Below are 14,335 nucleotides of genomic sequence, written 5' to 3'. Positions count from 1 at the left end.
TAAAACATTTTAAAAAGATTTGTGTTGATGACAGTCAAAGAAGAGTAGTACACTATCTCCAATGAGTAAATCTAAGATATTAGTGTAGAAACAAGAGTTAGCATATAAAAGCAATTAACAAAACAGTTTTAAACACGCAACAATTTGATCCAATGTAAGTAAAAAAGCAGAGACATTTACTTAGTTTGTTGCATCTGCTACGCCTCCATCTTCTCAAACAGAACAGGTGAGAAAAAAAATAGTATCACGTTTGGTCACTTGTAAGCTTTGAATTTGATCAAGCTAATGGGAAATTCGTTGCCATCCACATCCCCTTGCAATACCTGCTTGCAAACCATCAAAATTTGACACAGGACTTAAACACACAACAGGAAATAGACATGAAGACTTGGATCTGTTTTGCAGTATGTTGAGGAAAGAGAGTAAACAATATCTGACAATAACTTGTGTTTGAATAAAGAAATAAGAACAACCCTCGGACCTGAGAGAACCCCTTGTAAACTGTCCAGTATGAGAGAAATAGAGACCAATGGAGCCATCTCCACAATATAGGCGATGATTTCCTTTTCACTGCTGAAAACATGGCCGACTAGTAGAGACGTACTCGCTATAAATGCATCCATTACTGCAAGAGACATTGCCCCATGGACCACGATATGTGTTGCTAGAGAGTTTGCGGCACCTAATTTATTTGAGATTCTTGTGCTACACAAGATATATCCGCTTATGAATATGAAATCACATGATTCCTTCCCATTTACAGCAGGTACGTTTCAGCATTTGTGTACTGCATAATGGTGACTCTAACCCTTCTGCAGCCACGATCGCCAGTTGTATCGAATACATTATGAAAATTAGTTTTGCAGATTCAAGATTGTGACAAGATATTGAAGTTTAGATGCAAGGCTGCAACTCATAAGAGCGTTTTTAACAAGAAATGTGCTGACAGATGGAACAAGCTAAGTAACTCTGTTGTCATGATGACCCGCCAGTAGAAAGGTATTATTGTTTACTTGTATCGAAAGTTAGTGGGTTTGATGCAGTTTCCGATAATTAAGAAACTGTTGACAAAAAAATGCTCTTGAATATGCATCTCTGTTATTTAAATTATTTAAACAACTTTTAGAAATGTTTTACTGTTTTTTACTTCATCAGTTTTGTTTTTTTTTTAAAGTCGATAAGAACAGACGAGACTTGAAAATATATAAAGTTAACCAAACCAAACATTTGCCGCTGGAAGTAGAACATACCATTCACAAATCACAAATGCCTTTGAGAAGAAGAAGAAAAACACCATGGGCCATGTACTCGTCGTCCTCTTCTTCTTCTTCTTCTTCTTCTTCTTGGTGTTTTTGCAACCATGTGTGGATCCTGAGGATGGAACCAATGCGGCCGAGGGAACCAATATTAACATCCAGTGGAAAAAGATGACATTAGGTCAAATTTAGGCAAACAAAGTAAAAAACAGAAATCTCAGAGGCTTGCCTTTGGTTGAGTATAAGCAGTTGCAAAAATGTCTGGATGCTGCGGAGGGAAGAACCAATGAACATCCAGTAGAAAAAAGTTAACATAGGGTCAAATTACGTGAGAAGGGAAATTACTAGTGGTAAGAGGGTTCAGAACAAAGTTAGGCAGACAAACAAAACTAGGAAACAAAGAAAGGGATTTCAAGCACTTCCGCTACAATGTTTTTTGCGCTTCTGCTACAATATTTTAGCTTTCATTCAGAAAAACCAAGAATTCTACACATTAGAAACCTCAACGTTTTCAGATATTTTTAAAAACTTGCCTCCGGTTGGTCCATCACCATGGAAGTAGTAGCATAATCACGGGGACGCTCACTTGGTGCTGCAAACTCCCCCGGCTGTTCCCCACTCTGCTTGAAAGAAAGAAAAAAATGCACATTGGGTCAAACTTAAGCAAAACTAGGAAGTGAGAAAGGGTTTTCAAAGCAGATCACATTTGGGGTGGGGGTTGTTTTAAATTTAGGCAAATAAACAAAACTAAAAATTAGAAATCTCAAACGCTTGCCTTCTGCAGAGGATACCAATCGCACGACTGCTTGAAAAGAAAATAAAAATGGGGTCAGAATTAGGCAAACAAACAAAACTGAAAATGAGAAATCTCAAACGCTTGCCTTAAAGGGATCCATCCAAGAAAAATCAGACGCTCTTGGTGTTGCAGACGTGTTTAAATGCTGACCAGGGAGCCAATCCCACGTCTGCTTGAAAAGAAAACCAAAATGCACATTGGGGGTCATAAATTAGGCAGAAATAAAAAAAACAGGACGTAGCTTTTCAAGCAGATAACATGGGAAATCTCAGAGGCTTGCCTTTGGTTGAGGATAAGCAGTTTCAAAAATGTCTGGATGCTGCGGAGGGAAGAACCAATGATCATGCAGTAGAAAAAAGGTAGCATAGGGTCAAATTACGTGAGGATGAGAAACTAGTACTAGTGGTAAGAGGGTTTCAAGCAGGGAACTCAGAAAAAAAAACTTGCCTCATCATCCCACTCCTCATCCTCATCCCAACATCGAGGACGAGGAGGGAACAAGGTAGACGTCTTGAGGCAAAAAAAAAAAAAAAAAGAAGTGAGAAAGATTGTTTCCGGTCTGAAACAAGTGACTCAAAAAAAAATAGCTAAGAAGACAAGTGATGAGTGACGAGGGCAGTATTGAAACAATCCGGTTTGGCTGGGATGCTTAATTACCAGCTGTGCATGTTCTTGGCAAGAGAGATGCGTGGTGAAAGTCTCAAGGCCTTGGCCAGTGGTACAAACGATGGGTGTATTACAACTAAAATCAATAAGGCATATATCCATGGCAAAACCAGGAAGCAGATTCATCAGTTTCAATGCACTTATCCTCCTCCTCAACCTCAAGTGCCCCTGAGAATTTTTTTTTAAAAAAAACCCGGTTATTTCTAAGCAACACACCGTACCGCGAGAGAGAGAGAGGACAAATTAAAAACACACACACACACACACCTGCGAGAAGAAATTTTTTCCAGAGGCTCTTAGTGGAGTAGGGACCATATCGATAGGGATAAATAACGTTGTATCCACAGTGATACTTTAGGAAACTCAGGTCATAAGAGTTAGAGACTGTGGGATCGGATATGAGCATTATATTAGCTGGAGGTGGATTATCATCCATCCAAGAAAAGATAAGCGTCTGTACGCAATTGGAACCTGTTTTCAGAAACTAAAGACTTGAGACTCTCTCTCTCTCTCTCTTTCCCTCTCTTATCTATGAAATGTACAAGGATATAGATATTAACCATATGGGGTGGCATGGCATGAAGAACGATTCCAGTGGAAGAGACCGCTCGCAGGACATCATCAGCGATTTCTGTTAGTAGGCCGATTGCAGAGATGGTGAGAGGACCAAAGTAGCCTAATTTCTTCAAAAACCGTTTAATACACGGACCGACAAGACGCGGATCAAAGCCAGTGGGAACGGGACACTTCCCTATGTCCCAAAATACCGATGTTACTGCCTCAGCCTGCTTCTCCGTCGCCTTCACCATTCTAATTAATCAAAACCTAAAAAAAAAAAAAACTAATGATAAATAATCAAATTCAAAACTGGGAAAGCAAAATCAAAGTAGGGTTCTACAATGTAGAACGCAAATCAAACATCAGATAAGCACTACTCGAAGAGATCGATTGATTTGGTTGGATCACTGACCGAACGGGGAAGGAAGGAGAGAGAGAGAGAGAGAGAGAGAGAGAGAGATTGAGAGTGAGGATTATTCAAGGTCGCGATCGATTCTTTTAGGGGCGGCAAATACAACTCTTGTGCTAAAATATATATATATATAACTCGTATGGGTTAGGTTTTATGGGCCGACGTGGCCCATTAGTTGTATATTTACAGACAACTTTTCTAAGAACCCATGGCCCAGTAACTGTCCCAAATAAAATACTGACTATTATTCATTCATTCATGTTTTGTGTGTCTTTTTTGTCCTGGCTTTACTCTATTTTTTTTGCCACTCTCTTAACGGTAACAGTAGTTTGATGGTTTGCAGGACTGAAAAGTATAGGGGGCTTTTCATTCATGTTCCCTTTTTCTCCATGACTCGTTTCTTTTCTGAACACAAGAATGTTCAATTGGACACATATTTGATCTCTAGGCCCGTGAAGCAAGGAAGAGAATGGCTGTGGCACCACCAGGTGTCCAGGTAGAGCCGTAGAGGATAACAGAGATGGTTCATTCATACAACTATAACCGCTTTTTTTTTTAATTGCTTCAGACCAATATTTTTTTTTTATTGGACCGCCCCTGAGATTGAGGGGATCGTAATGAACAACTTCAGTGACCTGTGGCTGGGAGACCAAGAAGCGATGTTGATTGATGGAGTCCGTCATTTATGATTTATCTTCTTCCCCAACCACTTCCAAGCTCAACTGTTGTTATCAACTCATAGTCAATTAAAAAAAGTCCCCACATATACTGACTAAAAGATTGATAAGAGACAATGACAACATAAACATGTTTCACGCTATATATATATATATATATATATATATATATATATATATATATTTAATTATAGTAATAGATGTATATATACGTATGCTTTCCTGCATAGTACATTGCATGAAGTGAGCGGTAACCACAGCCGGGACAGCAGATAAGCCTCTTGACTTCTGTCGTAAATGATCCATTCACAGATCTCTCCATTTAAAGGTTCTGATTGAAAGCTGGTAGTATTACCAGAATGGGATCTCTGAACTACCAGAATTAAAAGCTTGAATCGAAACAACAATTGATGAGTGAATTTTACTATTACAGTCGAAAATTTTGCAGTTTACAAAAAGACGTTATAGCGGCTCCACCACTATTCTTATTATTACAGTCGAAAATTTATGCAAGTCTTGTTACAAAAAGACGTCATAGCGGCTCCACCACTATTCACAAAGTATTGAAAGTAACATACAACAATTTGAATGCTAACAAAATTTTACAACCGATCCAAGTGGAACATATGGTCCCTATATATAATCTGTAGATGCCAAGTTCTGACTCGGTTAGTGCTGTTCTCTAGCGCCTTACGTACCTTAGGCCAAAGCCATTCGCTTCCTTGCTGCATTAGCCTAGAGTTCAAATATGCATCCAATTCAATATCAACGTGTTTGTTTATTTCACAAGAGAAACAAGTCATGAAAGAAGATGGATTAAAAGAAACTAGGAAAGGACCTGGTTTTCCCAGTTTGTGCAGCCCGTGACAATAGCGAGAAGAGTAGTTTGCAGAACCGCACCAGATTGGATTCCGATCCAAAGGCCAACACCTTTCAGATCAAACCAGAAGGCTAAGCATGCAGCCATGGGTGTCCCCCAGAGATAGAAAGCTCCTAAGTTCACGTAAGCCCCTATATGTTGCCATCCACATCCCCTTGCAATACCTGCAAACCATCACACTTTGACACATGCAGGACTAAAACACACAACAGGAATAGACATGAAGACTTGGATCTTTTTTGCAGTGTGTTGTGGAGAAGAAACTAAAATCCGACAATAACTTGTGTTTGAGTAAAGAAATAAGAACAAGTCTCGGACCTGAGAGAACCCCTTGTAGAGCGTCCATGATGAGAGAAATAGAGACCAATGGAGCCATCTTTGCAACATAGGCGATGGTTTCCTTGTCACTGCTGAAAATATGGCCGAAAAGATTCCTGCCGACTAATAGAGACGTACTCACAATCAATGCCTCCACTACTGCAAGAGACATTGCCGCATAGACAACGATCTGTGCTCCTCGAGAGTTTCCAGCACCTAACTCATTTGAGATTCTTGTACTGCACAAAATACCATCCGCTTATGAACATGAAACCATATGATTCATAATTGCCATGAACACCAAGTATGTACTGCATAATGGTGACTAAAGCTCTAACCTTGCGGCAGCCGCGATCGCTAGTGGTATTGAGTACATTGTCGAAACTGTTTGGAGACTGCCCATAGTTTGAATAACATTATGTTTTTGGCAAATTCATTATTAGTGACAAGAAGAAATTGAAAGATGCAAGAGGATGAGTATACCAGACAGAGAGCACAGAAGTCTCCAGTTGTGGGTTGGGTAAGAGACCAGAGAATAATATGATGAGTTCATATGACCACCACTCTAGGCTGCAACACACAAAAGAGTTCATTATTTTTCCAATGTGGAGGCATGCATGAAGAAGTGTAAAGGAACAAAGAAAAAGATGAAGTACCAAATCATAGCCGCAGAAGGAAGAGCATATTTAAAGAACTCTCCAATGCCGTCGAATATCTCCATTGAGAGCGGAGCACGTGTCTCAGAACAAGCGGAGGAGAAGAACATGAAAGAAAGAAGGATAAAGACATAGAGCCAGTTTGACAAACTGATAGCCAAGGCTCCTCCAAGATTACCAAGGCCAGACTTGTAAACCAAAAGCCAGCAGAAAGGAACGTGGATACAGAAGACAACACAAGAGGTGATGAGGAGAGGTGAGATCAAACTCTGGTTTTGAAAGAAGCGAGTGAGAGGCTGTAGAGCAGAGTAAGCAAAGAGTCCAGGGATAAGCCAGGCAGCATATCTCCCGGCTTCGTGTGCAATAGCAGGGTCTTGGCCAAGGAACACAAGAAGCTTTTCCATGTTGAGCCAAACGAGAGAAAGAGGGATACACACCAAAACAAGACAAAACATGGCTGTGTAAGTCTGAACACCTAGTTTCCGATATAGCTTAGCTCCAAAAGCTTGACCGCTCAAAGTATCCAAGGCACATGACAATCCTATCTAACAACACACCACAGGCAAAAAAAGAAAAGTAATTAACAAATCATTCCAAAATTAAACAGAGAGACAAATTAAGTGTAATCAATTAAGAAGGAAGAGAGGAAAAAAAAAACAGACAACGAAGCTGAAGCCAGTGACGTTGCAGAAGGAGGAAGCGAGGGAGGCACTAGCGAGGGCGAGGTTGCCTAAGTGACCAACCATCATCATAGAAACCATCTGTAACATGAACTGAACGATAACACAAGCGGCCATAGGAGCGGCGAAACAGATAAGCCTCCTGAGTTCAACGGTGAATGATCCATCTCGTAGATCTCTCCATGACAGGTTCTCAACTCTCTCTACAGGAGGAGGAAGCAGCAAGCTTTCCTTGGTGGTGCTCTTCTCTGCGTCTCCCATGGCTTCTTCGACGGAGAAACAGAGACAGAGAAATGTAAAAGAAACTGCAAAAAATTGTGAGGAGGGGGGGATGAAAGGGTCAAGAAGGCGGTGAGTGATATTTATGATTTGCCTGCTGCATGTCTCCCTCGTTCCACGATTTCCCCTCAAAAACACAATCAATGGAGATAAATTATTTGTTTATTTTTCTTCTTCGGCTTTAGTTTGATAGTTTCTTCTCAAATCTCAAGTGAAATATTATTTTATTTTGGTATTGTATATCACGTCTTCAATATCTTTATGGATCTCGTTTTTTTTTTCTGATACAATTCTGTATTTTTGACCCTTTTTTTTATCATCCACAATCTTTTGCCTTGTTTTAATTTCCTAGTATTAAAAAAATGGTGACCAAAAAAAAAAAGAAGTATTGAAAAAATTTCCACACCGATGCTTGATTGCTTGGGCTGGGTAAAGGTGTTTTGGAAGTTTCTCCGAAACATAAACTAATGGCTGGCTGTTCCTTCTCCAAAGTAGACCAAAGAAGTGGTCGGGGCAAAAACAAAGATACTAGTACTCCGTGGTAATTATTAATCTTGACCGTCCACGTGTCTAAATATAAGCAAATTTATAAGAAACGAAAAAAAAAAAAAAAAAAACTCATCGTGCCACGAAAGTGGAACCACCGGTTTTTTCTACCGTCGGCTAAATTTGACGGTAAGGTCGAAATAGCTCAACACCATGTCCACTCTTCCTTCATCACCTTCTCTCACCCATGCGCACTTTAGCCACTCCCTCTCTCCCCATATTTATCCTGCGCCAATTTCCCCTCACCCAGACCCGTAGAGGGCTAAGCGCATGTCGACAAGCCTTCTTCAGTCAGCTTTTTGGATTTCTTGGTTAGTTAACGCACACGATTGTAAAAATTGTTGGATGTAATTTTAATGGTCTTGTTCTCGACGCTTACGGTCGTGTGTACTAGTAGAACGAGTGTAGAGGATTTTTTTTTTTTTTTTTTTTTTTTTTTTTTTTTTTTTTTTTAATTATGCCTTTCAAGATTTTCTGACCACACTCACACATTGCCATTTGTTTATTTGGTTATTGATTTTAGACACTTCAGATAGGCAAATCGATATCTGCTAGCTGCAAATCCTAATTTTTGATATGTGATTTCTTCAGATTTTGGTGGACATTGTTGGTGATGATCGGGTGATTACATCATTGCAACAGAGGAAGATATGTGACAACTGCAATGACAGCTAACTAGGCTTGGTATAACTTTTTTCCAGATCAAATCTGGTGGAGCGGCATGCTTTCAACAAACTCACTGACTAAGGAGTTATTATATGTGATAATACTCCAATATATTGAGAAGTGAATTTATGGATATGAGAAACGACTCTGGTCAAGGTTGTAAGTAATGAAGATCATGTCCATGCGTTTGGGCGTCAAATATCCAATTTTGCTTCTATCAACAATAAGCCACATGTTTAGTAGGAAATCAGAACTGATGTTTATTCCATCAGAAGAACTGAGGAGGTGTCCTTTATTGCTTCTGCCAGGCTGGTTTATGAACGGGTTTGTATCGAGAAGAAGTTCAGTGTTGGACAACTTTAGCCCCAATACTCGGAAGCAGCTCCCACATCTTTCCCTGACTCCCAACTACTGTGTTACAGGTCTGATTGCGAGATGGTGTCAGCAGAATGAGATCACCTGACTGCATCGTTGTCTGTCCAATGTATTTCTGAACAACCAGAATAAAGCTTCATCGAAACAACCGACTGCTGAGGGCTGCTTCTTATTACTGTCTAAAATCATATAGTATGATTTGGTTACAAAGAAGACCGATTATTTACGGCTTTGACTAGTCCAACGGTAACATACATCGATTTGTGCTGCTACTAAAAATGGTAAAACCGGAGAGGAACATGCGTGTCTCTAATCTTTAGATGCGAAGCTCTGAATTGGTAAGTGTTGTTTAGCTGCGCCTAATATTACGCCACATTCATTCTCATCCTCGATTCACGGGCCTAGAGTTCAAATATGCATCTAAATGAACATCGATATGTTTATTTCACAACAGAAACAATTCATGAAGAAAGGCAAAAAAAGGCAAAAAAAAATGGACCTGGTTTTCCCAGTTTGTGCAGCCAGTGACAAGAGCCAGCAGAAGAGTTTGCAGAACGGCACCCGCTTGTATGCCGATCCAAAGGCCAACACCTTTCAGATGAACCCAGTAAGCTAACGATATTGCAATTGGTATCCCCCAGAGATAGAAAGCTCCAAAGTTTATGTAAGCCCCTATATGCTGCCACCCACATCCCCTTGCAATTCCTGTAAACACTCCACAGGGATAGACATGAAGACTTGGACTTGTCTTGCATTTTGTGGAAGAAAACAGAGAATATAATATTCGACACTAGCTTGTGTTGGAGTAAAGAAATAGGAACAAGTCCGGAACCTGAAAGAACCCCTTGTAAACTGTCCAGTATGAGAGAAATAGAGACCAATGGAACCATCTTTGCAACATAGTCGATGGTTTCCTTGTCACTGCTGAAAATATGGCCGAAAACGTTCTTGCTGACCAACAGAGATGTACTCACTATCAATGGCTCCACTACTGCAAGAAACATTGCTGCATAGACCACGATATGTGCTGCTCGAGAGTTTCCTGCACCTAATTCATTTGAGATTCTTGTGCTGTGCAAGAAAAGAAAACATCGGCTTATGAACATGAAACCATATGATTCATCGTCAGCTCTTAAAGCTATTAATAGTTGGTGACAAGAGTGCTATAACCTTGCTGCAGCTGCGATTGCAAGATGTATCGAATAGATTGTCGCAGTTGTTTGGAGACTGCCATAGTTTGAATAACATCAAGTTTTGTCAAGTTCAAGATTGTCACAAGTAATTTAAATGTAGATGCAAGGGGGAGTACCAGACAGCGAGCACAGATGTCTCCAGTTCTGGGTTGGGTAAGAGACCAGAGAGTAATATTATGAGTTCATATGACCACCACTCTAGGCTGCAACTCAAAAAATAAAGTTTTTAACAAAAGTGTGGAAGCATTGAGAAGTGAAAAGGCACAGATAATAGTGAGAATTACCAAAGCATAGCCGCAGAAGGAAGAGCATATTTGAAGAATTCTCCGATGCCGTCGAATATCTCCATGGAGAGTGGAGCGCGTGTTTCAGAACAGTCAGAGGAGTAGCACATGTAAGATCCAAGGAAAATGGCGTTGAGCCAGTTTGACAAACTGAGAGCCAAGGCTCCTCCAAGATTACCAAGTCCTGACTTATAAACCAGAAGCCAGCAGAGAGGAACGTGGAGACATAACACAAAACAAGAGGTGATGAGGAGAGGTGTGATCAAGGTCTGGTTTTGGAAGTAGTGAGTGAGCGGCTGTATAACGGCGTAAGCAAATTGTCCTGGGATGAGCCAAGCTGCATAATTTCCTGCCTCATGTGCGATTGAAGGGTCTTGGCCAAGGAATACAAGAAGCTTTTCCATGTTGAACCAAATGAGAGAGAGAGAGGGAGACACACTAATGCGAGACAGAACATAGCTGTGTATGTCTGAACACCTAGTTTCCGATATAGCTTAGCTCCAAAAGCTTGACCGCTGAGAGTATCCAGGGCACATGCCAATCCTAACTAGCATCACAGGCCAAAAATAACAATCAAGTGATGAGGCTAAGCAATTTTCATGGTTGTGGTAAGAGAGATGAGTGTATCAATTTAGAAAAAGGAGGAGGAGAAAACAGACGATGAGGCTGAAGCCAGTGACGTTGCAGAATGAAGAAGCAAGGGAAGCGCCAGCGAGGGAGAGATTGCCGAGGTGACCCACCATCATCATTGAGATGATCTGCAACATGAACTGAGCGGTAACAACAGCAGCCATAGGAGCCGCAAAGCAGATAAGCCTCTTGAGTTCTTCGATGAATGATCCATCTCGTAGATCTCTCCATGTCACTCTCTCAACTATATCGACAGGCAGAGGCAGTAGCAAACTATCCTCTGCGGTGCTCGCTGCGTCTCCCATGGTAAACAGCTACAGCGTAAAGGCGGGTGGCGTGTTTTGCTGTCTGCGTATTGTTTAATATACATATTGCATTTTTAATTTCAATATCATTTTCTGCTACTGTCGTTTACTGTTTGTCATCATCAGCGTAGATTCGCAAGAAACTTTTGAATAACACTTATGACTTACCAACTTTTGTAGCCTTGTAGGGGTGGTTCAGAATTTGTATTTTTCTACTAACATTAATATATCAATATGTTAGTGACTTTAACCTTGTTCGAGCATTTAACTCAAATCCTGCTCTTCCTACTCATAGCGAGATTGACTGGACGAAAAATATTTCGTAACAATTGCATGATTTTTGTGTTCTTCTTAGAAAAAATCAGTTCTATAAGAAAAGTAAAAGTATACAATTTTAGAAATGGATGCGAAGCTGGCAAAGTTTCTTGTACTAATAATATTCTCCAAAGATAACAAATTAAAATGAAGATTCTTCATGTCATCCATTTGTTTGTTGTCTTTATAGCAGAGTACACTACTAGTAATGTAGTACTAGCAGTAGTAGTGGTCGGAAAGAAGATAAACTGATATATTCATTGGAGAGCCCACGTGGCAAAAACATTGGAGCTGAATAAAAAATTAGGTGCACAGCAGAAAAAAAAAAAAACTCCTCGTGCCACCGAACCAATCGGGCCGCCCTTTTCTACCGCCGGCTAAATTTGACGGTCGCATATTAAGAGACCCAAAAACTCTCCACCATGTCCACTCTTCCTTTCGTGCCTTCTGTCACCCATGCGCACTTTAGCCACTCCCTCTCCCCCATGTTTATCCTGCGCCGTCTTCCTCTCACCCGCCATCTCCGCTTATCCCGTAACAACCGCGTCGCCTCCGTCGTATCCGCCGCCACTATTCGCCAGGACGCCACTCTCTGGACCCCGGCTCCGCTCTCTCTCATCGAATCGGCCGCTGAATCGCTATTCCACATCTCTATCGATATTTCAAACTCCCCGGATCTCGTAGCTTCATACACGAGACCCGGTCAGTATCTCCAGCTCCGTGTTCCTGATGTCGAGAAGCCTTCTTTTCTGGCTATCGCTTCTCCTCCTTCCTTGACGGCTTCTCGTGGTGCTTTCGAATTCTTGGTCAAAAGCATCGCTGGATCTACCGCCGAGATTCTCTGCGGGTTGAAGAAAGGGGAGACCGTTGAGCTTAGCCCTGTCATGGGTAATGGTTTCAATATCGATCAGATTGATCCTCCGGAGAAGTATCCCACAGTTTTGATTTTTGCAACTGGATCTGGGATTAGGTGAGGCCTTTGTCCACTATCATAGTCTGTTGGATTTGCTAAAGAAGTCTTTTTTTACTTCAAATTTGATTGCTCCTTCTTAGCTTATATCAATGATCTGAGTATTGGTTTAGTTTAAAGGTTGCTGTCCAGAGCATTTATTACTACATACAACGCTTTCAGACTCAGGATCTTGAATTTGGTTTAGTTAAATATTATTGCGGCGAATCCTCAATGATGCTTAGTTCAGTTGCTTTTTATCCTGCTGGCTTTGAAGTTTGGGATCACGTTGTTGATGCGCTAAATCTTGCAATTTGCAAGAGTATGAATTCAACCTATTAGAGGTGCCATGGACTGTTTATGTTGCTTTTTCTGCTGTGTGCGTGTGTTGATCTAATACTGAAATAGGGAGTTCCATGTATGTCGATATGTGTATGTTGCTTTTTTTCTGCTGTGTATGTTGATCTAATACTGAAATAGGGAGTTCCATGTATGTAAGGTCAATGTTTTGATGACTTTCATGATCAATCTGTTCTGTTGTTAGCGTTAGAGCGGTTTATGACACCTAAGGATGTTTCAGTCAATGAAGGAGGATATGGTTATGTGTGTTTTGAATCAACTCATGGCATTTTAGGTGTTTTTGTTTGTTGTCCCAAAGCCTGGTCGAATCAACAATGTCTAATGATGGTGATATGGATTAAGGAAACATCTTCACTTGTGATGTAATCAATCTCTCTTGTTCTTATTTTTGTAGTCCTATCCGCTCACTAATTGAGTCAGGATTTAGCGCTGATAGAAGATCTGACGTAAGACTATATTACGGGGCTAGGAACCTGAAAAGGATGGCGTACCAGGTTTGGTTCTTTCTCTCAGTTGTTTTGCAATTCATGATGTCAGTAGACACAAATGTGTGCACTTGAATTGTAAATCTTTTGATGATAAGCGTAGAGCCTATCTCTCGCTCTCATTTTGGTCTATAGAAAATTCATCTTGGAATACACTCTCGATTTGTAGGAAAAGTTTAAAGAGTGGGAATTATCGGGTGTCAAAGTTGTGCCGGTATTATCACAGCCAGATGATGGGTGGAAAGGGGAAACCGGATACGTGCAGGTGAGATTGAGAAACATCAATCTAAATGCTTAACTCAAGGTGGACCAAACTAATAATATATACATCATGTGTTGTGTTGTGTAGGCTGCTTTTGCGAGGGCTAAACAACTCTCAGCGCCCAAGGCCACGGGAGCGGTGCTGTGCGGACAGAAACAAATGGCTGAGGTATTCACTGTGTTTAGTTTCTAAAAACCTACTAAATGCTTAAGAAGAAGATATGTATCTTTATTGTTGTTCGATTTGTATTATTGCAGGAGATAACCACAATGCTGGTAGCTGACGGAGTCTCAAACGACAAGCTGCTCAAAAACTTTTGACAGATATAGTTCTTGTTCGTATAATTTAAACTGTTTCATCAGATCATTATTCTTTTTGATACCAAAGTCTCTTCAAGGCCTCTCTAATTCATAAACACACAGACTTTTGTAATCCCGTAAAAGATTAATATTACTGTGTTGATTGTCACCACAACATTCATACCCACACGGGCCACACCCAGCGTTTAAGACCATGCTTTTTGTGCATAATCTCCTACTTTCAGTAAAAATATTGATAAACATGCTCAAACATATTCTAGGTTAGAACTTAGAAGACATGTTTAAAACTTAAAAGAGTAGTAGTCCTGGGCAAAAAAAACCGGAACTGAAGATCCGAACCGGAACCAAACTAAATCAAAAAATTGGACCCGAATCTGAATCCGTAATCTTGGATTTACCTTATTGGGTCCTAAACTCTTCTACCCATATCGGACCCGAACCCAAATATGATAATACCCAAAATAAAA

The 14,335-nt window shown here is 40.5% G+C and overlaps 4 protein-coding genes and 1 long non-coding RNA gene across 6 annotated transcripts; 2 read left to right on the top strand and 3 right to left on the bottom strand.

Moving 5' to 3' along the window:
• Window positions 1–1,076: 1,076 nt before the first annotated feature.
• Window positions 1,077–3,177, bottom strand: LOC147946634 (uncharacterized). The gene is made up of 9 exons (XM_087508508.1): window positions 2,986–3,177; window positions 2,710–2,886; window positions 2,500–2,562; window positions 2,333–2,371; window positions 2,138–2,221; window positions 2,032–2,058; window positions 1,790–1,876; window positions 1,486–1,524; window positions 1,077–1,371 (listed from the first exon to the last, which is right to left on the bottom strand). Exons 1-9 carry the CDS (start codon window positions 3,031–3,033, stop codon window positions 1,261–1,263), a joined length of 675 nt encoding a protein of 224 aa, XP_087364634.1. The 5' UTR covers window positions 3,034–3,177; the 3' UTR covers window positions 1,077–1,260.
• Window positions 3,178–4,772: 1,595 nt separating this feature from the next.
• LOC104773915 (protein DETOXIFICATION 12) lies at window positions 4,773–7,667 on the bottom strand. The gene is made up of 7 exons (XM_010498588.3): window positions 6,882–7,667; window positions 6,220–6,764; window positions 6,047–6,133; window positions 5,902–5,958; window positions 5,564–5,802; window positions 5,204–5,409; window positions 4,773–5,100 (listed from the first exon to the last, which is right to left on the bottom strand). Exons 1-7 carry the CDS (start codon window positions 7,158–7,160, stop codon window positions 5,065–5,067), a joined length of 1,449 nt encoding a protein of 482 aa, XP_010496890.2. The 5' UTR covers window positions 7,161–7,667; the 3' UTR covers window positions 4,773–5,064.
• Window positions 7,668–7,760: 93 nt separating this feature from the next.
• LOC147946633 (uncharacterized) lies at window positions 7,761–11,427 on the top strand. The gene is made up of 3 exons (XR_015595261.1): window positions 7,761–8,035; window positions 8,316–9,103; window positions 9,220–11,427. It is a non-coding gene; the product is annotated as an uncharacterized LOC147946633 (long non-coding RNA).
• On the bottom strand, window positions 8,901–11,156 carry LOC104773907 (protein DETOXIFICATION 13-like). Of its 2 annotated transcripts, XM_019243464.2 has the most exons (7): window positions 10,902–11,156; window positions 10,243–10,789; window positions 10,075–10,161; window positions 9,936–9,992; window positions 9,598–9,836; window positions 9,265–9,470; window positions 8,901–9,166 (listed from the first exon to the last, which is right to left on the bottom strand). In XM_019243464.2, exons 2-7 carry the CDS (start codon window positions 10,644–10,646, stop codon window positions 9,131–9,133), a joined length of 1,029 nt encoding a protein of 342 aa, XP_019099009.2. In that variant the 5' UTR covers window positions 10,647–10,789; window positions 10,902–11,156; the 3' UTR covers window positions 8,901–9,130. The 2 variants fall into 2 exon arrangements, with proteins under 2 accessions (XP_019099009.2, XP_087364633.1); XM_087508507.1 differs by lacking the exon at window positions 10,902–11,156 and having other exon boundaries at window positions 9,265–9,836; window positions 10,243–10,646.
• A 204-nt stretch (window positions 11,428–11,631) lies between the features above and the next one.
• On the top strand, window positions 11,632–14,019 carry LOC104773897 (fruit protein pKIWI502). The gene is made up of 5 exons (XM_010498569.3): window positions 11,632–12,462; window positions 13,196–13,295; window positions 13,456–13,551; window positions 13,636–13,716; window positions 13,806–14,019. The coding sequence occupies exons 1-5, from the start codon at window positions 11,915–11,917 to the stop codon at window positions 13,866–13,868; spliced, it is 888 nt and encodes a 295-aa protein (XP_010496871.1). The 5' UTR covers window positions 11,632–11,914; the 3' UTR covers window positions 13,869–14,019.
• Window positions 14,020–14,335: the final 316 nt, after the last annotated feature.

This window comes from Camelina sativa, chromosome 3 (assembly GCF_030686135.1).
Source record: "Camelina sativa cultivar CO46 ecotype springtype chromosome 3, ASM3068613v1".
Taxonomy (NCBI): Eukaryota; Viridiplantae; Streptophyta; class Magnoliopsida; order Brassicales; family Brassicaceae; genus Camelina; species Camelina sativa.
The sequence above is the reverse complement of the archived record's forward strand: the minus strand, read 5'-3'. Positions and strand labels throughout refer to the sequence as shown.

Coding starts and splice junctions, on each gene's coding strand:
- LOC147946634 (XM_087508508.1), bottom strand. CDS start 3,033: ATGGTCCCTACTCCACTAAGAGCCTCTGGAAAAAATTTCTTCTCGCAG. Junction 2,059..2,137: donor CTTGGATGGATCCCTTTAAG/GCAAGCGTTTGA, acceptor CTTTTCAAGCAG/TCGTGCGATTGGTATCCTCT. Junction 1,525..1,789: donor TGGTGATGGACCAACCGGAG/GCAAGTTTTTAA, acceptor TTCCCTCCGCAG/CATCCAGACATTTTTGCAAC.
- LOC104773915 (XM_010498588.3), bottom strand. CDS start 7,160: ATGGGAGACGCAGAGAAGAGCACCACCAAGGAAAGCTTGCTGCTTCCT. Junction 5,959..6,046: donor ACTTCTGTGCTCTCTGTCTG/GTATACTCATCC, acceptor AACTATGGGCAG/TCTCCAAACAGTTTCGACAA. Junction 5,410..5,563: donor TCTACAAGGGGTTCTCTCAG/GTCCGAGACTTG, acceptor GATGGTTTGCAG/GTATTGCAAGGGGATGTGGA.
- LOC104773907 (XM_087508507.1), bottom strand. CDS start 10,646: ATGGAAAAGCTTCTTGTATTCCTTGGCCAAGACCCTTCAATCGCACAT. Junction 10,162..10,242: donor CCTTCTGCGGCTATGCTTTG/GTAATTCTCACT, acceptor TTTGAGTTGCAG/CCTAGAGTGGTGGTCATATG. Junction 9,837..9,935: donor GCAATCGCAGCTGCAGCAAG/GTTATAGCACTC, acceptor TTTCTTGCACAG/CACAAGAATCTCAAATGAAT.
- LOC104773897 (XM_010498569.3), top strand. CDS start 11,915: ATGTCCACTCTTCCTTTCGTGCCTTCTGTCACCCATGCGCACTTTAGC. Junction 12,463..13,195: donor GCAACTGGATCTGGGATTAG/GTGAGGCCTTTG, acceptor TTATTTTTGTAG/TCCTATCCGCTCACTAATTG. Junction 13,552..13,635: donor GGGAAACCGGATACGTGCAG/GTGAGATTGAGA, acceptor TGTGTTGTGTAG/GCTGCTTTTGCGAGGGCTAA.